Source organism: Zalophus californianus, chromosome 1 (assembly GCF_009762305.2).
Source record: "Zalophus californianus isolate mZalCal1 chromosome 1, mZalCal1.pri.v2, whole genome shotgun sequence".
Lineage (NCBI taxonomy): Eukaryota > Metazoa > Chordata > Mammalia > Carnivora > Otariidae > Zalophus > Zalophus californianus.
Window position 1 is genome coordinate 66,852,613 of NC_045595.1, and position 23,667 is coordinate 66,876,279.

General features: G+C 39.2%; 1 protein-coding gene across 4 annotated transcripts in view; it reads left to right on the plus strand.

Moving 5' to 3' along the window:
* Positions 1 to 23,273, plus strand: part of OXSR1 (oxidative stress responsive kinase 1) — a 93,382-nt gene extending 70,109 nt beyond the window's left edge. For 3 of the 4 annotated variants that reach the window (XM_027585837.2, XM_027585835.2, XM_027585838.2), the window contains 10 exons: positions 274 to 322; positions 965 to 1,030; positions 3,107 to 3,229; positions 9,006 to 9,041; positions 12,028 to 12,174; positions 13,543 to 13,607; positions 17,667 to 17,719; positions 19,177 to 19,245; positions 20,096 to 20,160; positions 20,575 to 23,273. In XM_027585837.2, the coding sequence (XP_027441638.1) occupies positions 274 to 322; positions 965 to 1,030; positions 3,107 to 3,229; positions 9,006 to 9,041; positions 12,028 to 12,174; positions 13,543 to 13,607; positions 17,667 to 17,719; positions 19,177 to 19,245; positions 20,096 to 20,160; positions 20,575 to 20,649 (748 nt within the window). In that variant the 3' untranslated portion in view covers positions 20,650 to 23,273. Of the gene's footprint in view, positions 1 to 273; positions 323 to 964; positions 1,031 to 3,106; positions 3,230 to 9,005; positions 9,042 to 12,027; positions 12,175 to 13,542; positions 13,608 to 17,666; positions 17,720 to 19,176; positions 19,246 to 20,095; positions 20,453 to 20,574 lie in introns of those variants that run through there. The other variant, XM_027585834.2, reaches the window with a different exon arrangement.
* Positions 23,274 to 23,667: the final 394 nt, after the last annotated feature.

Here is a 23,667-nt window from a genome sequence, read left to right on the forward strand (position 1 = left end):
AGAAGTCCTAATTCTAAAAGAAACATTTCACTAATGAATTTTGCAAAGGACCTATAATAATTATTATCAGGACATTTCTATTTGAGTTTTCGTCTCTACTCAGTGTCGTGTACCGAGTTAGTTTATCCTGCTTTTTGCTTTTTAGCCCGTTAAGGAAAGTGGAGAACACTGAGATTTTATCTTGCTGCTCAAGAAATCCTTTTCTCATTTTTGAAGATGGAAACCCACAATTACACTTGAATTAACTATTAAAACGTTCTTTTCTGGTTTTAGACCAACAGCAGCAGAACTGTTAAGGCACAAATTTTTCCAAAAAGCAAAGGTAGGAAATTCTTACTGTTGATTTTATGTGTTCATGTGATCCTCCTCAGTTGCCTAAATTAGATTTACTGCTCAGAAGTTGCTTTATCTTAAGATGATAATGTTTGGAAAAGTGATGGTTGATCAGATAATTGCTGGGGGCACTATCTGTACAACCTTTGGTAATTAAGACACATGCTTTAGAATTAGTAAATGTATTTTTCATATATTTAAGCATCAGGTTAAATTTATAACAGGAACAATGAATATTAAATTTTGCCATTAGTAATATAATCTGTGAAAAATACTCAGCTCTCATTTCAGGGTTTACTACTGAGTTAGTAAACATCTCATTTCCCAAAGAAAACAGATAAGTGGGATGTTACTGTAGTTGGAAATGTGGAACCATGATCCCAAAGGACATATGGTAAAGCAAACTTCTCATAGATAATGGTTCATACAGTACACTAAAGCTTTGTCTCAATTTGTGAAACTGTGGTAGTAATGTACTAAAGGAGCTTTAGAATTAAAAAAAAAAAAAACTTTCCTCAAACTTCTTTATAAAACAGTTACTATATCACATTTTAATTGTAGTGAATATTTCTGTCAGTTTTCTTTGGTTCAGTAAATACTTGTAAGAAGAAAACTTATTTTCCCTCTCCAGAATAAAGAATTTCTTCAAGAAAAAATACTGCAGAGAGCACCAACTATTTCTGAAAGAGCTAAGAAGGTAAATGGAGATTTTACTCCGGTTTCCTAGGAAATTGATTATATTTACTTCTGCATTTTGAAAGTATGGGTTAAGTAATGCTTTGTTAATGGTTGTAAGTATTACTCATTTTTTTCCAACCCTTTCTTTAGTATTCTTTGATATATTCATTCAGTAAAATATTATTAGTCTACAGTATGTCTAGGTGTGCTGTCTACTAGAATGAAAAGGTATGTTACACAATTGATTAATTCTAGACTCTGTTAAATTACTGTTTGTAGCTACCAGAGTGAGTTGTGAAGTTTGGCCCTTCCTTTACACACAGAAAACAATGAAGACCCATTAGGATGACTGTAATAAAAAAGACAGACAGTAGCAAGTGTGATAAAGATTTAGGGTAATTGGAACCTTCACACACTTAATGATGAAAATGTGAAATGGTGCAGCTACTTTAGAAAGTAGTCTGGCAATTTCTAAAAAGACTAAACAAAGCTGCCTTATGACCCAGCAATTCCACTCCTAGGCATACTTGGAAGAATTGAGCACATGTACGCACAAAGCTATGTACATGAATGTTCCCAGCAGCATTATTCATAATAACTAAAAAGTGGAAACAGCCTGATTATCCATCTGTGGGTGAACAGATATATAAAATGTCATCTGTCCGTAAGATAGAATATTATTCAGCAATAGAAGTACTGATACGTGTCATAACATGGATGAACCTTTAAAGCATTATGCTAATTGTGGAAGCTGGTTACAAAAGATCACATATTATATGATTCTGTTTATGTGAAATGTCTAGAATAGGCAAATGTGTAGAGACAGAAAGTAGATTCGAGGTTGCCCAGGCCTGGGATTATACAGAAATGGGCAATGACTACGAATGGGTCTGGGGTGTTTTTTTGCCATGTGGAGGAGTGATGAAAGGGATCTAGATTTAATTATGGAGATGGTTTCACCACTTGGAATATACTAAAAATAATTGAATTGTATATCTTAAATGGGTCAATTATATGGTATATGAATTATATCTTAATAAAGCTGTTACTTAAAAAAAGGAGCATTTAGACACACCACCATGAACAAAAAGCTCTTGGAAATGGAAAACATTATAGAAGAAATGAAAATAGTTAATATACAAGTTGTATGGTAAAGCTGAGAAAATTTCCCAGAAAATGGAACCCAAAAGGCCAAGAGATAGATAACAGGAGAAAAAAGACAGCAGCATTAGAGGATCATTTGAGAAGGTTCAATCCTTGAGTAAAGAGTTCCAGAAAAGCAGAGCAGAGAAAAATAGAAGAAAGAGAATCACTGAAGAAATAATTCAAGAAAAATTTCCCAACAGATAGTCACGAATTTCCAGATTGAAAAAGCCCAGGTACATAGCAGAATGAATGGAAATAGATCAGCACTAAACCACATCGCTAGACTACTAGAGGCAAAAAGAAGATCCTATAGCTTCCAGAGAAGGGGGAAAGATCATGGACAGGATTGGAAATCGTAATGACATCAGTAGCTCCCCTGTAAGCCAGGTCACAGCAAAGCCGTTGTGTACAGCTTTATGAAAGAAAATGATTCCTACTAACCCGGACTTTTTTTTTAAACCAGAAAAAACTATAAGTGAAGTGTGGGGATGGAATCAAGAAAGTTGAGAAATGCATGACTTTAATTAGTGTGCCATGCTAATAAGGAGGAAGTGCTTAACCTGAGAAAGAAGAAGTCATGTGGCAGGTCATAGAGGAAGATCTGAAGTCCAGACTTGGTGTGAAACCAATCTAGGGTGAAGCAGATCAGAAGGCTCAGGAAGAATCTTCCTCTAGAAGGTGATTCTGAGGAGTACCTAATACACATGAATGTGGTGAGAAGAGATTTACACAGCTGGGAGACAATTAATATGATTTGGCCTGTGACTTCACATAGGAAGGATTTGGATGGTGTTTGGGCCCAAGAGCATAGAAGTATAGGGAAAGTCAGCGATTGGAGTAAAGACAGGTAGTGGAGCAGAGAGAGCAAGTGAGGGGTGCAAGATATATATAGTATATATAGTAAATGTCAAACACTACCATAATCCACATCTCTCTTCCTAATGTGCAGGTTCGGAGAGTACCAGGTTCCAGTGGCCGCCTTCATAAGACAGAAGATGGGGGCTGGGAGTGGAGTGATGATGAATTTGATGAAGAAAGTGAGGAAGGGAAAGCAGCAATTTCACAACTCAGGGTAAGTCTTGCTAAACTCTATGCTTAAGACAGAGCGCTATCTTTTTGTCTGAAGCCTCTGAGATAATACTATATTCTCTGGTTCTGTTCAGCTTAACCAGCTAAAATATAAAAAATACAAGTGTTAGTGACAGAATTTCCTTGAACAAGTTCTTAACAGTAGGAGCCCATTTAATCCTACATGGAAAAGTGGACTGACACATCTGTTTGAACACGATATTTAGGGTATATAAGAATGGCCGAAATCTAGAGATACAAACTGTGTCTGAGATGAGAATACACTGGATAGGATTGATGACTGATTAGACATTGCAGAAGAGATCACTGGACTCACAAGCCTCAGTATCAAAACTTTGTCCCTGAAGTCTGCTAACCTTCTGCCTGAAGAGGAACAGCGTACCTTCCTTTAGTTGCTATATCCTGGGTGGGTGTGTGTGCGTGTTTGCGTGTGTTTGCTGGAAGCAGTGAAGACAAAGCTCTTGTTTTGTTTTGTTTTCCTGTCACTCTTTCCTAAAGTTAGTGCCTCAAGTTGATTGTTAGGACTCATTCCCAGGAATAGAAATGTGTATGGGAAATATTAATCTTTGAGGTTCATCATAGCCTTGACTGCCTAAAACCTTTTTGTGGTATTAGTGGTGGGTAGGTGGTATGCCTCTGCCTGCTTGTAAGATCTGCTCTGCCATAGCACTTATGACTTTGCTGATCAACACTGAATATTTGTTGATCTTGTCAGATGAAGTCTTTGAGTCTAGTCTTTTTGCAGAGCTAAAAGTAAAGCTTTACTTTGTAAAGACCTTGCCAGTGAAAATTGGCAAAAATTTATCACATGCTAACCTTGGAAAGTTATTCAAAAAATAACAAATATAAACATTTGTTTATATACGATTGTGAGTTAATTAAAATGAGACGGGTTTCTTTTCTCCTTACTTTTTCATTTGATTCCTCCTTAAATTGGTATTGTTTTGTAATGTTACATTAAAGTGATCAGAGGAAGCCAGAGGTACATGAATCTTGTAGTTCTAGCTTTCTGTGAAAGAGATTTTCATAGGAATTTTTCCTCTGACCAACAAATTACAGTGTTTCAGTGTCTGATTATTACCCCCTAGCTATCTGCAAGAGAAATTTATTCAAAATTCTGTATTTCTGGGAGTGCTTGGGTGGCTCAGTCGTTAAGCATCTGCCTTTAGCTCAGGTCATGATCCCAGGATCCTGGGATCGAGCCCTGCATTGGGCTCCCTGCTCACAGCTCACAGGGAGCCTGCTTCTCCCTCTCCTCCCCGCTTGTGCTTTTTCTCACTATCCCTCTGTCTCTCTCTCTCTCAAATAAATAAATAAAAAATCTTTAGGGGCGCCTGGGTGGCTCAGTCGTTAAGCGTCTGCCTTCGGCTCAGGTCATGATCCCAGGGTCCTAGGATCGAGCCCTGCATCAGGCTCCCTCCTCAGTGGGGAGCCTGCTTCTTCCTCTCCCACTCCCCCTGCTTATTATGTTCCCTCTCTCGCTGTGTCTCTCTCTGTCAAATAAATAAGTAAAATCTTAAAAAAAAAAAACTTTAAAAAATAAAATTTTATAGTTCTGAAATACTTATAGTAGCTTTTTTATAAATACTTATATTAGCTTTTTTATAACCAATACACTGATGTGTAAATAGCATAGAAAATTATAGAATTTGTTCTCAGAATAAGTAACTTTTTGTATTTCTCTTGTTATTCCTTCTTTTTTTTTTTTAAGATTTTATTTCTTCATTTGACAGAGACACAGCGAGAGAGGGAACACAAGCAGGGGGAGTGGGAGACGGAGAAGCAGGCTTCCCGGCGAGCAGGGAGCCCGATGCGGGGCTCGATCCCAGGACCCTGGGATCATGACCTGAGCTGAAGGCAGACGCATAACAACTGAGCCACCCAGGCACCCCTCTCTTGTTATTCTTACAACCATTTTCGAGGACATGAATTCTTTCGTAAAAGGAGAATCTTTTAAAACTAAATTGAATTACATTGAAAATACACACCATGATCAAGTGTGGGCTGCAAGTGTGGATCAAGGGTGGGCTGCAAGGATGGTTCAGTATTAGGAAATCTTATAATATTAATAGGCCTAAAGATAGATGAAAAAACTTCGACAAAATCTAATAGGCCTAATGAGAAGACAAATCATATTCTTATTTTCATACGTTCTGAAAAAAACTTTGACAAAATTCAGCACGTGTTCATAATAAAGACTCTTGTGTAGATCCAAATTTCTATCTTTACATCATTTTCTTTCTCCTGAAGAACTTCCCTTAACATTTTTTGTGCTGTAGGTCTGCTGGTGATGATTTCTTTGAGGTTTTTTTTGTCTGAAAATGTCTCTATTTCACTTTTGTTTTGAAAAGGTCTGTTCACTAGGTATAGACTTTTAGATTGATAGGCTTTTTCTTTCAGTATTTTAAAGATGTTTCACTGTAATTCTTGTTTGTATTGTTTCTGTTGAGAAGTCTGCTGGTATCCTTGCCTTGTTCTTTTGTAAGTTATATGTCTTTTTACTCTGGCTGCTTTTAAGATTTTTTTTCTTTTTGAATGGTGTTGAGCAATTTGATTATGATATGTCTGGGTTTGTTTGTTTGCTTGTTAGTTTTCATGTTTCTTGTGCTTGGGGTTTATTGAGCTTGCATCTGTGGGTTTATAGGTTTTTATCAAGTTTGGAAATTTTTCAGTTATTATATTTTCAAATACTTTTTTCTGCCCTTCATGCACCTTGGAGACTCCAGTAACATGTATAGAAGGCTGCTTAAAATTGCCAGCTCACTGATTTTTTCTTTTCATTTTTTAAAAATTCTTTTTACTCAGTCTCATTTTGCAGTTTCTGTTGCTGGCTTTCAAGTTCATTAATCTTTTCTTCTGCAGTGCCTAGTTGCTGCTAATCCCATTCAATCTATTTTATATACAGACATTAAATATTTTAGAAGTTTGAGTTTGTGTTTGTTCATTTTTATACCTTCTTGTCTCTACTTTTTGAAGATAATGTGAGATGTAATAACTATTTTAATGTCCTCTGCGCATTCTAACGCTTGTGTCAGTTCTGGAGCAGTTTTGTTTGATTGATTATTCCCTTCATTATAGCTTGAAGAGTGTTTTCCTGAGTTGAGGAAATAGGGCTAAGAGTCCAGGGATACCAAGGCAGATGAAATCGATAAGGTAGAGTACCAGGGAGGAGAGAGCTATACAGAGAGAGAAACGTAGAAGTCTACAGAGCTTCCTTTTTGAGTGTTCAGCAGAATACTCTTTAAGAAGTACGTGTGAGAAAACCACCTGAGACTGGATAACAGCACCCAGCATTCACAGAGAGCCAGGAACAGTGCCTCTTTCCACCAGCCAGAGTGGAGAAGCCTATAATTCACAAGGCATTGGGTAGAGTTCAGAAAGGTCTAAGTAGTGGGGAGCATATGGCCCTAGACTGAGCACTGCTCCAGATCGAACTAACAACTCATAAAGCATGATCCAAAAGGATTAAACCATTTCCAAGTAACTTTACTGTATTCCAGAGCAAAGCTTAAGCATTTGGCATCCAATCAAAGATTACCAGGTATGCAGAGAGTCAGGAAAACAGTAACAGTGAGCATACTTTATACCCAGATCTTGGTCTTTAATGTCATTCTCTAAAAGAATGAGGGCTCCTAGGAGAAATGGCTGATTCTAGGGGCGCCTGGGTGGCTCAGTTGGTTAAGCGACTGCCTTCGGCTCAGGTCATGATCCTGGAGTCCCGGGATCGAGTCCCGCATCGGGCTCCCTGCTCAGCGGGGAGTCTGCTTCTCCCTCTGACCCTCTTCCCTCTCGTGCTCTCTATCTCTCATTCTCTCTCTCTCAAATAAATAAAATTAAAAAAAAATCTTAAAAAAAAAAAAAGAAATGGCTGATTCTGGGGCTTACATAGGGAAAATACAAGGTGAATCTGGAATATCCTCTTTTGTCGAAAAGAAAAGTTTTTTATTAAAAAAGAAAGTCATGATTTGATAACATAAGGGCCAGGTTGAATGAGCTCCCACTGACCAAATTAGAGAGTTTAACTATCAAAATCATTAAGTGCAATAATAGACTGTAAACCATTTTAAAAATAGAAATCCGTAGGGCACCTGGGTGGCTCAGTTGGTTAAGCGACTGCCTTCGGCTCGGGTCATGATCCCGGAGTCATGGGATCGAGTCCCGCATTGGGCTCCCTGCCCAGCGGAGAGTCTGCTTCTCTCTCTGATCTTCCCCCCTCTCATACTCTCTCTCTTATTCTCTCTCTCTCAAATAAATAAAATCTTTAAAAAAAAATAAAAATGGAAATCCATGAGTCCATGCCAATAATGAATAGGTGGATAAATAAGTGGGGGTGGCTAGTTCTTCATTACAGTAAATTGGCAGTGCTTACTGGTAAATGTGGAGGAGTATTGGAGGGGAAAATTATCATTTTATAGCCATGATAAAGCAGTCAATAAAGATTAGGTCAGACAAGGATCATCAGCAGTTGCTAAGTATAGGGGAAATTTTTGATGAGCAGGATATTTACAGGGTCTTGAAGTGCCTCTTCAAGATTGCCTATTAGTTGCAAGGGGAAAAATAATTACTGCATACTGGAGAACTTGGAAAATGCCTTGACTAGATGATTAAAATTCACATTGTGAAATTTACTGAAGTGGATAACTTTAGTAGTGTGAAGCTATGTAAGAGAATGTCCCTGTTCTTAAGAAATACACAGTGACTGTTCAGTGGTAAACAGTTCGGATATATGCAACTTACTCAAATGGTATAGGAACAATATGACTGGTTAAATAGATATATTTAAAAATAGAGAAAGTGAACATCTTAAATAGGAAAGCAGATAAGGAAAAAAGGTTAATGATTCTCATTCTAACAACTTTTCTACAAAAGTTTGAAATTATTTCCAAATATTATGTTTTTTAAAAAAGCTTTTGGTTTGGCCATATACTTGCTGTGATATATTAGCTATCACCTGAACCTTGATTCTCCTTAATAAAGTGGTGATGAAAATTCACAAAAACCTAAGCTGGATAATCTGACCTTTTAAGTAGTCTGAATTTATGCTTGGTAGAATTGACCACAAATTGATATTTGTTTAGAGATAGGGTAAGGGTTCTGTGGGTTTTTTTGTATTCTCAAATTGCCTGTATCCCGAATCACTGCTGTTATGATTTACTAAATAAATTTAGCTTAGATGTTCATATGGCAGATTACAACTGGTTTTTCAATTTTGGCTCAAGAGTTTTCTCCATTAAAGCCCATAACCTGAATTACTCTGCTTCCAAGATGTGGTGGATAATTAGCTTGAAGGCTTACATTTGGTCTTGGATATTATATACATAATATGTTCATGATTACACTGGGTGTTATATGCAATTGATGAATTATTGAACTCTACATCTGAACTAATGATGTACTATATGTTGGCTAATTGAATTTAAATAAAAAAAATATGTTCATGATTAGTAGAAAGAATTGTACTTTGAAGAATGTGACCTCCTACTGCCTGAGAAGTTCCATTATGTTTGCTTATAAACCTCAAGTTGTAAACTCTTAAAATACCATAGGACATTGATGAATTAAAGGCTACCTAGGCAAAGAATACAATAGTATCATGATATTTTCTTTTTCCAGAAAACTTTCACTAGAGTTACCAGTGACTTAACTTATGGATCAGAATGAAATGGAGTTTACTTGCATTGCAACATTCTGTGCAGTTTGGAACTGACTACAAGTAACCTAAGTTTTGAGTTAATAAGCCTTTTTTGTATTTCTTTTAGTCTCCCCGAGTGAAAGAATCATTATCAAATTCTGAGGTAAGTAGTTGTGGTTTCTGAATCATTAAAAACCAATCATTTTGTTTTGGTTTGGTTTTAATGTTAAGCACATTTTTTTATATGGGCCTAAGTGGGAATGAGAATTTATAGCGATCAGATTTCATCAAAGGTATGGATTCTGAGTTTGAATGGACTCCTGCAGTAAATTGGTGCCATTGCACTCATTTTAAAAGTTGACCTAATGGCTTAGAAAGTTGTGTGTTCCTTGCTTGCCTGACTTTATGAATTACTTTTCTGGCTTGGGTAGCTTGAAGTGGAAAGTAGTCTTTTTGCATTAATCTGTCCAGGAATTTGTCATATGCTACTTTTTCTTTTTGTTTTTTTTCCCCCTATTCTCTTGTCATGTAGATGCTCTTGTTTATGTTATTGCCTCATGGTGATAGGGAATCCTACTAAACAGAGTCCTGTTAGGCTGGCCTGCCTTATGCTCATTTCTTGAAGATAACAATTATTTCAGGAGATGCATTCTGTCATACATTCTTCCTTCTGGCAGCTTGCATTCCAAGCTCAGTATTTGGTTTAATGATACACGTCTTGCCCCCGTAAATCAGTTTGTTTTTGCCCCTGTGCTTAAAAGTACCTGTTTTTCTACTTGATTTGTGTGGATAGCATACAATTTTTGCACACCATTATGTATAGGATTTGTGTACATAGCATTGTATTGTTTAAGACTGTAAATAAATATTGTACTTCAGCATATTTACAGGCCAGTATCTGACAACTTATATCAGAACTGCGGTTCACTAAGATTTCTGGCTCCTCTTCTTGATACGTGGTAGAATTGCGTCACCTTACCTTGAAGTTACTCATAGCCATGGCAGTTGCTTGGGGCAATGAAATGCGGGCAGAAAGAAGAGCCCTTCTGTTGTTCCCTGGGTCCCCTGGCCCTTGCCACCACAACCTGTGTCCCTGAATGAGGATGATACCAAACAGCCTCTGCTGGCCAGAGATAGACATGAAGGTGTGCAAGAAATAACTTTTTGTCTTGTAATCTTCTGAGAATTTAAGATTATTTCTTACTTTAGCTTTATCTTGACTTTTAGTTTCTCCACAGTTGAGGGGAACAGGCATTTTATAGATTATCCAGAATTGTTCTTGTGATCTTCTCCTTGTCCCTTGGCCTCAATTGCATCCCCACATGGACTCTCAGGCGCTTATACTCATACCCCTATGCTCATTACTTTGTTGTTGTGTTTGAAATCCGTGGTGAAATACAGGTAACATAAAAGTTACCATTCACACTACTGCGCAGCCATCACCACCATCCATCTCCAGATGAACAATCACCCCATGTTTTCCTTCCCCCGGCCCCTGGCAGCCACCATTCTACTATCTCTGAATTGAACTACTCTATACCTCATGTAAGTGGGATCCCACAGTATTTGTCCTTTGTGACTGGCTTATCTCACCCAGCATAATGCCCTCTGGGTTCATCCATGTAATGTGTGTCAGAATTTCCTTCCTTTTTGAGGCCGAATAATATTCTATTGTATGTATCTACCACATTTGTTTCTCCATTTGACTGGACAGACACTTGGGTTGCTTTCACCTTTGGGCTGTTGTGAATAATTCCATTGTGAACATGGCTACATAATAAATACTTGCTTTAGTTCCCACTTTGAATTCTTTGGGGTCTATACCCAGATGGGAATCATTCTATTTTTAATTTTTTGAGGACTCATCTTACTGTTTTCCATAGTGGCTGCACTATTCTCCACTCCCACCTGCAGTGCACAAGGTTCCAGTTTCTCCATATCAGCTCATTGCTTGATTTTGTCTAACCTTTCTGTTCTTATTATAGGTAAACACACATGTGTATGCAATTTGGAAACTAGCCTTTTGAAATAATGCTAATGCTTAACGTTAACATTTTCAAAACCAATCTTACTGTTCTGTTTTTCTACCAAAACCCAGAACCAGAGTTACTTTTAATTTCCTCTTTATGAAGCTAAATGAACACAAAATTGTACTACTTTTGTCTCTTGATTTTGTTTTTATAATATCAGCTATTAGACCTCTCGTTGCCCTTTCAGTGTTTTTCTCTTTCAACTCTAAATTGTAGCTAATGTTAGCATTTTTTCACCAACTTGTAATTTTGAATATGTTTAACTTGATTTCCTACTCAACATCAGTCTTTTCTCCCTATGTTACATAATTAAAATTTATAAAATATTTCAAACATGCAAAATAATATATATAATGTCTGTGTTGGTTATAAAGCTTCACATCTGTTTTGAAAAGCATTTCAGATATGTTAGCAAATCACTGATCAGTTGTCTTTCTTTTTAAGTAATGGAAGGTTCCCAGACCTAGAAAAATGTAGCTTCTGTAATTTAGTATTAATACTTAAATCTGTGTCTTGGAGGTGCTGTTTTATTGGGCAAAGGGAATAGAATAGATGTAGTTAGAAATAAATATGATACAATGAAATGTTATTCTGAAGGGAAAAAAGCAAACTGTGGGCTATAATATGGCTGAACCTCAAAACACTGTGCTAAGTGAAATAAGCCAACAACAACAGAGTGCATGCATTTTGTTTATATGAAAGATTCAGAAAAGGCAAACTTATGGGGACCAAAAGTAGATCAGTGGTCGCCTAAGGCTGGGTGTGGGAGCAGGAATTAAATGTAAATGGGCACAAGAGAACTTTCTGAGTTGATAAAAATGTTCTAAAACTAGATTGTAGTGATGTTTGCACAAGTATAAATTTTCTAGAAATCATTGAATTGTGAATTTAGTAGAATATGAATTATACCTCAAAAAAGTTGTTATAAACAATAAAAGCCTAGTAGGAATGTTTCACTTCCACTTGAAATAGATGTATTCAAGTGAGGTGGAGGTGTAGCAGTACACTACACAAAAACTACTTTGACAATGTCACCCTGGGAGGCTCTGCTTGCCCATCAGTAGACCTGCCTCCTTTTCACCTAACTAAAGCAGCACTGTGTGTATGTTTTTGTTACAGCTATTTCCAACAACTGATCCCGTGGGTACTTTACTCCAAGTTCCAGAACAGATTTCTGCTCATCTACCTCAGCCAGCTGGGCACATGCCTGCACAGCCAACTCAAATCTCTCCCCCACCTCCTGCAGAGCCAGCAAAAACAGCTCAGGTAAAGCAGGAGTGCACTTTAATGGCCAGCCTTCTTAAGTAGATGAAGAAAGCAGAAGTTGATGTTGTGGTAGATTTTAAAACAAGTTAGAAATTCTATTTTCACAGTTATCAGTATGTGCAGATAAGAGAACTTTTCAAGGATCACACAGGTTTTTAAGCAGCAAAATAAGTTAACGATGGAAACATTCCAAATATCAGAAATTTGGGGGATAATTTCTCATCAGCTTTTTATGAGATCATTTTATTATGTCTGCAGCTGACAGAGTTCATCTTGACACTAGGATTGTTAGCAGTTCTGTTTCCTTTTCGTTCACTTATGCTTGTATTATTAATACATCTCAATCCATGATTTTCTTGTATTACTCTTTTTTAAGATTTGTCAATTTTGTGAGGGTTGATTTTATTGAAGTGATATAATCTGTGAATGCACATCATCAGTCACACACAGAGGTCATTAAATCCTCATACACTGAAAGCAGTTGAGAGAAGGAGGGCTCCACTGTGAATCGCTCCCTGTCTTCCCTCAGGAAACTCCAAATACTGTGTGCAACACGTGCATGACCTTATGCTCCATGGTCGGAGTGAGGTTTCCAGAATCTGTTCATTTATTAAATGTTAGAGACTTCATTTTTTTTTTTTCTGACATTTTAGACTGAAAGAGAGATAAAGATGGAAGTTCTGAGAGCTTCCAGTTAGTCATAGTACTGGCTTCATGTAATCTTTTCATTGAACCCAAGCTTTCCATTTCTTTCCATTATATCCAAAAAGATCCAGTTGTCTTATGAAAACTGATAGAAAGATTGGATTCACTTTATAAACAACTTAAATAGAATACATAGAATATTCTCTAGTAAGCAAGGGATAGCTTACAATTGAGAGAGGATTAGTTTACCCATTAAAAGACCTGGAATCTCAGGCTGGGTGGATTCCTAAGGGGCAGCCAGTTTAGATCCTACCTTGTATATTGCTGTATGATACACTGGCAGATTTTTTTAAAGGGAAAAACCCGGCTTTAGTGTCTTTCACCCTTGTAGAGTGTAAGTAGTGTAGTGTCTTTTCACACCTTGTAGAGGAAAAGAGGGATCTGAATAATACAAAATATACATGTGGCTGTGTTTGGAATTTCGTGTGGGTTTGAGAATTCTCTTTTATTGTGCGTGACTCAGGCTGACATTCAGCTATTGTTGATGCCTCAGAGTGCATGTCCTACCACAGCAGGGAATGTCCCAGCAACTGGTCTGGGTCTGGCCTCACCGAGAGCTGAAGGAAATTGCTGCCGTGTGGACATTTCCTCTGCTGATGACCATTAGTCACCTTTATGCTTAGTAGTCCAGACATTGACTTTATACCTTTCAATGCTTTTTAGGCTCTGCCTTCAGGAGCAGGCTCACAAGAAACCAAGATCCCAATCAGCCTAGTACTCAGATTAAGGTAACTAAACATCTGTTTGTTTTCTGAATACTGTAAATATGCTCTTTTCTCTTTGAAAGTAACTCTTTTTTCTAATAGTCTGTGCCTGAGAGTAACTGGATAAGATTGTGTGCCCTCCAATATCAAGTGCTGGGTGTTGCAGAGGTACTGTTTCCCTTAGAAGTAGTAGCAACAGGGCGCCTGGGTGGCATAGTCGGTTGAGCGTCCCACTCTTGGTTTCGTCTCAGGGTTGTGAGATTGAGCCCCATGTCGGGCTCCACGGTCAGTGTGGAGTCTGCTTAACATTCTCTCTCCCTCTGTTCCTCCCTGCCCTGCCCCAAAAATAAATAAGTAAAATCTTAAAAAAAAAAAAAAAGAAGTAATAGTAACATTGCAAGGACCTAGATGTTAACTAACACACACATTCTCTTAGCTGTTTTTCCATTAATGGTTTTTTCAATGCAGTTAGTTTAGGTTCTGTAATTGAGTATGGTCTATAATTGAGGAACAGTTTTTAGGGGAACAGCACTGGTTGCTTATCTGAAGATTAGCTTGTAATTTTGACCATATATCATGGACTCTGAAATCAACTGACCCAAGAGTGGAGTGCTTTCTGATGGTGATAGATCATATTAAGGCCTGTTCTTAAAAAAGGAAAGGAAAACCCTCTAAGGATATATTTGGTCTCCTTCTCTGTTTGACACAGGTGTTCTGAATCAGTGGTTCTTGGTGTAGTCTTACAGACAGGCTCTGACAGATTGCTCACAGGAAGTGCCATAGGTGGCAGTCTGTTCATTCTAACCCTCTCCTTTTGCAGGTAGTTGGATTAGCATTGCAGAGCTTTCTTGTTAGATGAGCAGTGGCTGTTGTATTGTTCTAATTGGGTGTCGTTCTATTTGTAAGACTAAAAGTATCACCTGAGACAACTCAGACCTTCTTTAACTATTACTAACATTTTTTAAGGTTTCATTGAGTTACCATGGACTCATTCCTCTTCCCACATATGAATTCCTAGTCTTCTTCTCAGTATTACCATAATTAGAAATAGAAGCAGCAAGACCTGTTTGGAGAATGTTTTGATTCTACCACTGGGAGCAATGAAACTGTGCCATAAATGTGAAGAAAGCAGATTTGGTTCCCTTTCCTTTACAAAAGCCTGCGCAGTATACCTAGTCTCATCTCAAATAGTTTTGAACTCATTAGAGTGTCTTGATAATCTTGTCCAATTTTGATTGTACAAAAAGAATACCACTTGTCTCTTTTAAAAACATTTTTTGAAATCTTATAGCAACTAATAGCATAAAAATTATATTTGACATGTGCTTCAGGAAGGTAGAGAAGAGATACTTGTAAGTGATGTAGCTAGCTTTTTGAGAGGGTGGTTTCTTAATGGGCCATGTTCCAGACTTGTTTATGGAAGAAGAGGCTACATTCTCACTCTCACTGATGAAGACTTTGAGGTAAAACAACTTGAAGAAATGGTAGACATATTTAGTCCAGCTTAGTATCTTGTTGTCTTTGAAGGCATTTGTGCTTAGCTTGCCAGTTAAATCACTAAAATGATGCTGAACATTCGATCTTCATTTTATTCAAATAGCTTTCAGAAAGAATGGATTGAACAATTATGTATCAAGGAGACTATATATCACCCTGTTGGTTATTGTGGCAGGATACCGAGTAAAGAGCAAATAAAATACCTCACTTGTTAATCAAGTCTAGTTTGGAAGCTGATTTGTATTAAGTACTTAACATAGGTAAAGACATTTCAAGTGGTACACATGCAGAAGTATAAATCTGTATACAGGTGCAAAGAGAAGGCAGTGTGAAGGGGAAAATCATTTGGGGGCAGGCTGTGTTAGAGATGGGTAGCTACATTCTAAACACAACTTCAGTAACATTAAGTATCTGTTAGGTAGACCTAAGCCCTCTGCATTGTTTAGATAAAGTAGATTTGGGTCCTTAGTGATCAAGCATGTCTGCCTTTACACATAATATTCTAAATGTTCCACCTTTGACCAGAACCTCCAGGGAGCCTGGTTAAACTCAGTATTTGGTTTGCTGAGTGATGACTGTAACTATCCCTCACCAGTCACACGTTTAAATCTCTGGAGCCATGTATTAACTCTGCTGCCAGTATGGGTCCAACTCCTTTTTCGTCTTCTCTTCATTCCCCATTATCCACTGAACTCCTGTGGAATTTGGGGAAGCATCATGTATTTCATTTTGTGAGTCTGCTAAGACTGATCACCTGTGGTGGGCAAGGCACTCTTCCAGGCATAGGGGGCCCAGGGGTGGGAGTGAGGAGGAAAAGGGCATCCTGTATCATTTTTTTTAATGCTGCCACACATTTTTTTACATTTTAATTCCAGTATTAAAATAATTTAATTACAGTTAATATATGGTGTTAGTTTCAGGTATATAATATAGTGACTCAACTGTTTTGTATATATTACTCAGTGCTCATGGTAAGTGTACTCTTAGTTCCCATCCCCTATTTCACCTGTCCCCTACCCACCCTCCCCTCTGGTAACCATGAGTTTGTATAGTTAAGAGTCTGTTTTTTGGTTTGTCTCTTTTTTTTTCCTTTGTTCATTTGTTTCATTTCTTAAATTCCACATATGAGTGAAATCATATGGTATTTGTCCTTCTCTGACTGACTTATTTCCCTCAGCATTATACTCTCTAGCTCCATTCATGTTGTTGCAAATGGCAAGATTTCATTCTTTTTTTATGGCTGAGCAATATTCCATTGTGTGTGTGTGTGTGTGTGTGTGTGTGTGTGTGTGTGTGTGTGTGTGTGTATCACATCTTCTTTATCCATTCATCTATCCATAGACACTTGGGTTGCTTCCATACCTTGGCTATTGTAAATAAAGCAACAGTAAACATAGGGGTGCATGTATCCCTTTCAATCAGTGTGTTTCTATTCTTTGGGTAAATACCCAGTAGTGTAATTACTGGATCATATGGTAGTTCTATTTTTAACTTTTTGAGGAACTTCCACGCTGTTTTCCACAGTGGCTGCACCAGTTTGCATTCCCACCATCAGTACACAAGGGTTCTATTTCTCCACATCCTCGCCAACATGTGTTGTTTCTTGTGTTGTTGATTCTAACCATTTTGACAATAGTGAGGTGATACCTCATTATGCTTTTGATTTGTATTTCCCTGATGATGAGTGATGTTGAGCATCTTTTCATGTGTCTGTTGGCCATCTGGATGTTTTCTTTGGAAAAATGTCTGCTTATGTCTTTTGCCCATTTTTTAATTGGATTATTTGGGGTTTTTTGGTGTTGAGTTGTATAAGTTCTTTGTATTATTTTGGATACTAACCCTTTCATCCTGTATCATTTTAATTATACCTTTCTGTGTGCATATATTTTCCTGTTAGTTTATGTGATATCTTTGCGGGATTAAGGTTGGGAGTAGATATATAAGAATCTCCTCAGGGTGCCTGAGTGGCTCAGTCTTTAGGCGTCTGCCTTCAGGTCAGGTCGTGATCCTGGGGTCCTGGGATCGAGTCCCACATCAGGCTCCCTGATCAGCGAGAAGCCTGCTTCTCCCTCTCCCACTCCCCCTGCTTGTGTTCCCACTCTCGTTGTCTCTCTGTCAAATAAATAAAATCTTTAAAAAAAAAATCTCTCAAAATCACGAGGGCTTTTTTGGTTTTGTTTTGTTTTTTTCGTACTTTGTGCTTGGGTGGTTTTTTCCCCATTTATTTATTTACAGTATGATTAAAGTACAGTGCTATATTAGTTTCAGGTGTACAGTATAATGATTCAGCAGTTTTATGCATTACTCAGTGCTCCTCACAATAAGTGTACTCTTAATCCCTTTCACCTGTTAGGAGGTTTTAATATGGATTAATGGAGGACATAAATTAACAGGGTTGTAGGACAGTTAGATGGTCACTCTGAGTAGTTTGCTCTGCGCCCAGCAGTGTGACCTCATTAGGATAGAACATAGGATCTTTGGGAATAAAATGGGCTTTCTTGAGGCACAGCTTCCCTGTTATATGTTGGCAGAGTCAGTATGTGTAAATCCAGAAGTTTATTTTACACATTCTGTTTTCTTTTGTAGGAATTCAAAAAAAGAACTAAATGATATTCGATTTGAGTTTACTCCTGGGAGAGGTGAGGCATCAAAAACATTGAAAACAAAATAACTTCTAATTTATTGTTTAATGAAATGTGTTGTGATGTTTTTGTCCTTTAGATATATTTTGCTTTGAAAAGATGATGAAAATGTTCCTGGGTTTGGGCGGCATATGAATAAAATAAAAATTCAGTTTATTTACTACTAACCTCATTTATAAAACCTAATATAATACAAACAGTAATGTAGCTCTAATTTGCTGCCTACTGTAGTAGGCCAGGCATTGTGCTAAGCTTTCTGTCTCATTAAATTCTCAGAACAGCCTTCTAAGATTATCGTTCCTATTGCATAGATGATGAAATCAAGGCTTAGAGAGAGGGGAGGTAACTTGTTCACACAGCTGGGAAGAGCTGCAGCTGGAATTCATATCCACACTTGTCAGGGTGCAGAGTCCTCACTCTCGTTACTGAACATGGTTGTCCTTCTCCATGACAGTAAAGAAGAAACAAGTCTTCCGGGCTTCTCTCTCCCCAGGCTGAAGCTAAGTCCTGTCAGGCATAGTTTCTGGCCATGAACTTCTCCCTGGGATGAGGCTTGTTTCTTCCTTGCCTTTGTTACTCAAGGGTTCAGATTTGGGAGGTGGCCAGCAGCCAGCACATTCATCCTGTGTGCCATGCTCATTCTTCCTGCTGTCTCGGTATCATCAGCAACTAAGTATGAAAGAGAACAGATGCAGGTGTGCATAGGTATATCCGTTTCATTGTTTAAAACCTGGAAGAGTCCCATCTTAAGGAACTAATTCAAGTCGCTGGTCATCAGCACAAATGTGTGCCCACCCACTCCCCAGAGGTCCTCCTGTTCCTCTCAGGGGCTCAGTATTCAGCCCTCAGGAAGCAGCAGCACTGAGTCAGTTGGAGATGAGATCAATTAGGGATGCTGTGTCCTTGTCTTCTTTGTTTCTGTTACAACCATTGATCAGATTGTACGACCTAAAATCACTAGATATGAAGAAAAGCCCACCAGAATAAAAAAAATGACTAGCAAAAAACTTGGGGTGTGATCTCCAAAGAGAAGAGATTACAATTTGTTCTTTCAAGATGTACTTGAAAAGAAATCATTCCATTGTACGAGCCCTGGAGATGTTGCACACACGTCATCACATCTCAGAGCTGATGGGGCCTGGGGCCAGGGCTGCCCTCAGAACAGGACTTCCCTCTGCAGCATCGTGTTGGCTGCAAGTTATCTTTACCATGAGTTGTTACTGGCCATCTGGTGGTAGAGATTCTGCCCTCTAGCTAGACCCAAGAGAATCGCCCACTTGAGATCAGCCCGGTGGTAGGAGAAACCTTTGTGTGGGAGGAAGACCCCACGTGCCTCCTTGGTTCTGTGAATTTAGCCGCTAGCTTGGGCTTGGCAGTGCCAACATCTGCTCTTAGAGTTAGCAGTGACATGCATGGACAAGAAATGGAGCACCTTCTTTTTTTTTTTCTTGCAGATACAGCAGAGGGTGTCTCTCAGGAACTCATTTCTGCTGGCCTGGTCGATGGAAGGGATTTAGTAATAGGTAACTACTTTGTGCTCTGCCCTGTGACCCGGTATCTCTGTCTATGTATTTAGGACCTAGAAAACAGGCTTTGATTCCATTGAGCAGGTCTCATGGGTCTTAGAATGGTCTTGGTATTGCAGGTATACAGGTGTTGGGGACAGTTCCTCACAAAAAAGAAAATCTCATTTCTGAGTTCACTTTGTAACTTCCAGTGATAGTAAGTGAAAGCTGGGAGACTCTAGTAGAATTGATGACGTAAGTTATGAGTTAAAGTAAACTTAGTTCGTTTTGGAGGGTGAAACTCTGCCCTTATAGAGCTAAGAAAGAGGTAAGCAAAACTCATTAGAGGTTTATTTCTAGAATAAGCAGAAAGTAAGAAAAGGCACAGTCGGCCCATGTGTGCATGTTATTGAAGGCAAAGACCATTGTCTAGGGCCAGTCAGCAAAGTTTTTCTGTAAAGGACCAGTTAGTAAATAGTTTAGACTTGATGGGCCATGCACTTTCTCCATCTTCTTTAAACCATTCTTAGCCCACAGCCAGACTAGAAACAGGCTGCAGGCCAGAGTTTGCCAACTCCCAGTCTGGGGCTTTCTGGCCCATGAGTAGGCAAATCCTTCCTCTTTCACCTGTGTGTCTTGCCCCACTTAATACAGCGTCTTAAAGAAAGTTATTTTGCCCATGATTCAAGATTTACTTGTGCTACTTAGAGTTGAGTTTAAAAGGTAACTTTTGTTTGGGGAGTGATTTATGTCTCTGCTTCCATTTTGTTTGAACATTGAAGATTCTGAGCTACCATTTAAGTTTTTAAAATATGGTAGAAAGTGGATTTACTTAGCTTCTCATTACTTTCTGTTTGTATGATTACAGTGGCAGCGAATTTGCAGAAAATTGTGGAAGAACCTCTGTCAAATCGATCTGTCACTTTCAAACTGGTACTCATCTCTTCCTCTTTATTAAACTGCCCTTACACAGCAGCAGCCTCTGCAGACCAGCTTCTATATTCCCTGAGTGATGAGAATATTAAACTGTGGTGGATTGTGTTCATTTAGCTTCCCCAAGGCCTTAGGCCAGTGTCTCCTTTTGAGTGGCCTCCCTCTGGTCTCCCTCCCAGGAAACCTCCTACCCCAGGCCCTTGACTCTTTAAGAGAGACTGTTAGCCACTCTGATTCCAGCATTGGCCCCAGACCCCACCTTTTCTGGAAGAGACACCTTCATCTGCATCCTATTTGTATCCCAGGGACCTGTACTCCACTGTCTTCCTTCCCACAGTCCTTATATCCGTTTTAATTGCTACCTGCAATTTTGTTTACAGATAACCACAGCTTCTCATTTTGTTTGGTTCTTAGGCATCTGGTGTCGAAGGCTCGGATATTCCTGATGATGGTAAACTAATAGGATTTGCCCAGCTCAGCATCAGCTAAACCACAGCCCTGGAAGAGGCGGCCTAAGGAGATTCCACACATGCGTATCTCTGTTGCTTCTGTTGGCCTAAACCCACTACTGCCAAAGAACCCAGCAACAAACCTCCCGGCTAGGAGCTTTAGAGGTCTTTCTTTATGTTCTTCTTGCCGTCATTCCCCCTTTTTCCCACAGGGAAAGAAAAGTTGGATCACCAGTGGCCAGCATCCCTTTAAAGAGTTCCGTTAGTAAACTTACTGCACATGTCCCCTGTCTTCCTCCATCTGGGAAGGGGACTGTGCCTCAAGGCTCAGGAGGGAGATCTGTCAGCTCATCTTGCCTTACTCCAATGATGGCGCTGGGTGGAAAGTAGCAGCTATATTGGGCTTCCTCATCCTGCCTGTTCTCCCACACCTGACGGGATGTGGGCATCTTGGGTTATCTCTTTACCACTGAAGTAGCAATTAAAAATTGATTGTTTATCTGGAGCCCAGAGAATTTAATTTGGTGATTTTTTTTTTTTTAATCTGATGTGAATTCTAGCAACCTTTGTTAGGAAAAAGCACAGCCTCAGAAAGAGGCAGCCTAAACTGTGTTCTTGTTTTGTTCATATTTCTAAGCGTTTTGCTGAAGCTGCTCTCAGGCACCCCTCTTCATCACTCCCTCCAGAAAGGGTTGCTAGCCTTAACTTCAGCTGGTGCAAAACATCTGACTGTAGTCGAAATTCAGCCATCAGATCCTTCAAAGTGGAACTTTGGACTGTTTTTAGCGAAAACATCAAGTAATGGCTTGTAAAAGTGAATTTCCCCAGCAGTGGTTTTGAACAGGAAAAATCATAACTCATATCATTGTGGAAGTATTTATTTTCAAATCTTAAAAAATTCAGTTGAAGAAAAACTGCTCCTCAATCCTCCCATGAAAATTTGCCTGGCCTCCATGTCATGAGGAAATGCAAGGCTGAGCTTTCTACAGCAATAAAGGAGACTCACCAGGCCAGCGAGGCCTGCCTTCCGTCCCTCTCCTGCACTGACCCTTTGGAGGGGGTCCACACTTCTGTGCGCTGAACCTGACCCAGGATGGAAAGTGAAACCACATGTGCCGTGATTTTTAGGATTTATGAGTAGACAGTGTTCATTCGCTTTTCTATAGAAATAATATAAATTATTCTTTAGGTTTAAAAAAGAGCACTCATAATGCAATGTGAGTAATTGGTGGGGCCGATTTTCTTTCCTACTGTTTCACAGTCAGCCTCTGTCTAACTGCAAGTAGCCCTAACAGTTTTTGTATAAGAAAGGGACACTTAATCTGGCCTTAAGATAACACACAAAGATGGGCTTTGGCCCCATGGAAAGGGGAAAGCTGCCTCTTACAGAATCACTCGAGCCCTTCCCAGCACTGTTGGTTTGTGAATAACAAGATTGCTTCACCTAGTTTTCTCTTGGAGTATCTCCTGGAAGCTTTCCCCACAACTGAGTTGTTGCAGCCCTTGTTTCGTTCTGAGCTTGTTGTTTTAGTCGTGGGCTTTCTTCCCCTTCCCTGGGTGCAGAGGCATACTGGGAAAGGAGTGGATGTTGGGGAGAAGGAGGGGATGGGTTTGGGGTGGCCGTTGGGAGGAAAGTAGATGAGAGGATCAGATACCAAAGTCCAGGGTCCCAGCAGGACTGGTAAAAAGTGGGAGCCTGCCAAGCCTAGAGAGGGAAAAGAAGATTGATTAGGTTGCTGGAAAAATATTTAGCTTTTCTTTTTCTTTTCTTTTCCTTTTTTTTTTTTTTAAGGGGGCGTGGGAATAACATATGAAAAAGAGATAGTGTCCTCTTTGACACAAGGCTAGTGGCTTACCTTTGAGTTTGTATTTTGGTTTAAAGCAAGCCATCATGATATACTTATTGATAAATCCAAGGGGGTGGTGGCCTCACTCTGTTCTAGCATTGTGTTTGGAAGTGGTCTGGAGCCCAGGCCGGAGGTGAGCAGCAGCCTATTCCCCTGTTCAGTTTCCCCAGCCAGCCGTGACTTTTAAACTGCAGTGGCACAGGCATGCCAATAGAAGTGGGTTGGGGCTTTCTCTTTCTTTTCAGTTCATTTTTTGCCCTGCTGGGAATTAGGAGCCAGACACTAAGCCCCAGGACAGTGTTACTTCTTCTGCATGATGTATGGTGGACTCCCTTTGCTGACTTTTGCAGCGATGCTGAGAGAATACGTGAACAGAAACTTCCCAGGTTGGACAGCATGTGACCTAGCGAGCAACCTTGCTCTTTCCAGGAGCAGTGGTTCAGGGTGCACCTGTCTCTAGGTCTCCAGGATCCCTTGGTCCCTGGGGGTAGGGACTGATTTAGCACAAGGTAACATGTGCCAATGCTGTTTGTGAAATGTACGGTCTTACTCTAAATGACTAATGGATTTGTTTGGGTTTTTCACTTAAGTTTTGAACCAAATCCTAGAGCCAGCTGATACTATTTAATAATCTGAGGATAGAATAATGGTGTATCAGTAAATGGAGGTTCCTCCTTATGACATATGCTAGATTATGGAAGATGTAAAATATTTGACCTTCCCCCTCCCTTTTTTTGACTTTGTATTTTGTTGCATGTTTCCTTCATTTTTAATCAATAAAGAGTAAATTGTCTGTGGAGGTGTAAGGATTCTTTACTTCAGCGCTTGGTGTTGGGGAACAGTAAGGAGTGGGTCAAGGAGTCACTACTAAATTTTTCACACAAATGGAGAAAAACCAAAGTGCACATAAACTAAAAAATATGTATATTGATCTACAAATTATCTAGAACAGCTTAAAACCATTGTACAAGTGGGGACACTGAAATCCCAAAAGAGAGAGATAAGATATGGCCAGGGCAATTTCATAGGGTAGGGCGTGAAACTCCTTGTACTGATCTTTTCTGTTTGATTCTGTTTATGCTGTTGGATAGGAGAAAGAGGCCACATTCAAGCCCTTGCGAGTCCCTTTTGGGAAATTCAGAGCAGGGCAGAACTTGTCGGTATTTGACTTTGATATTGAAATGGTGGGGTTACATGTGAGAGTCTAGGCT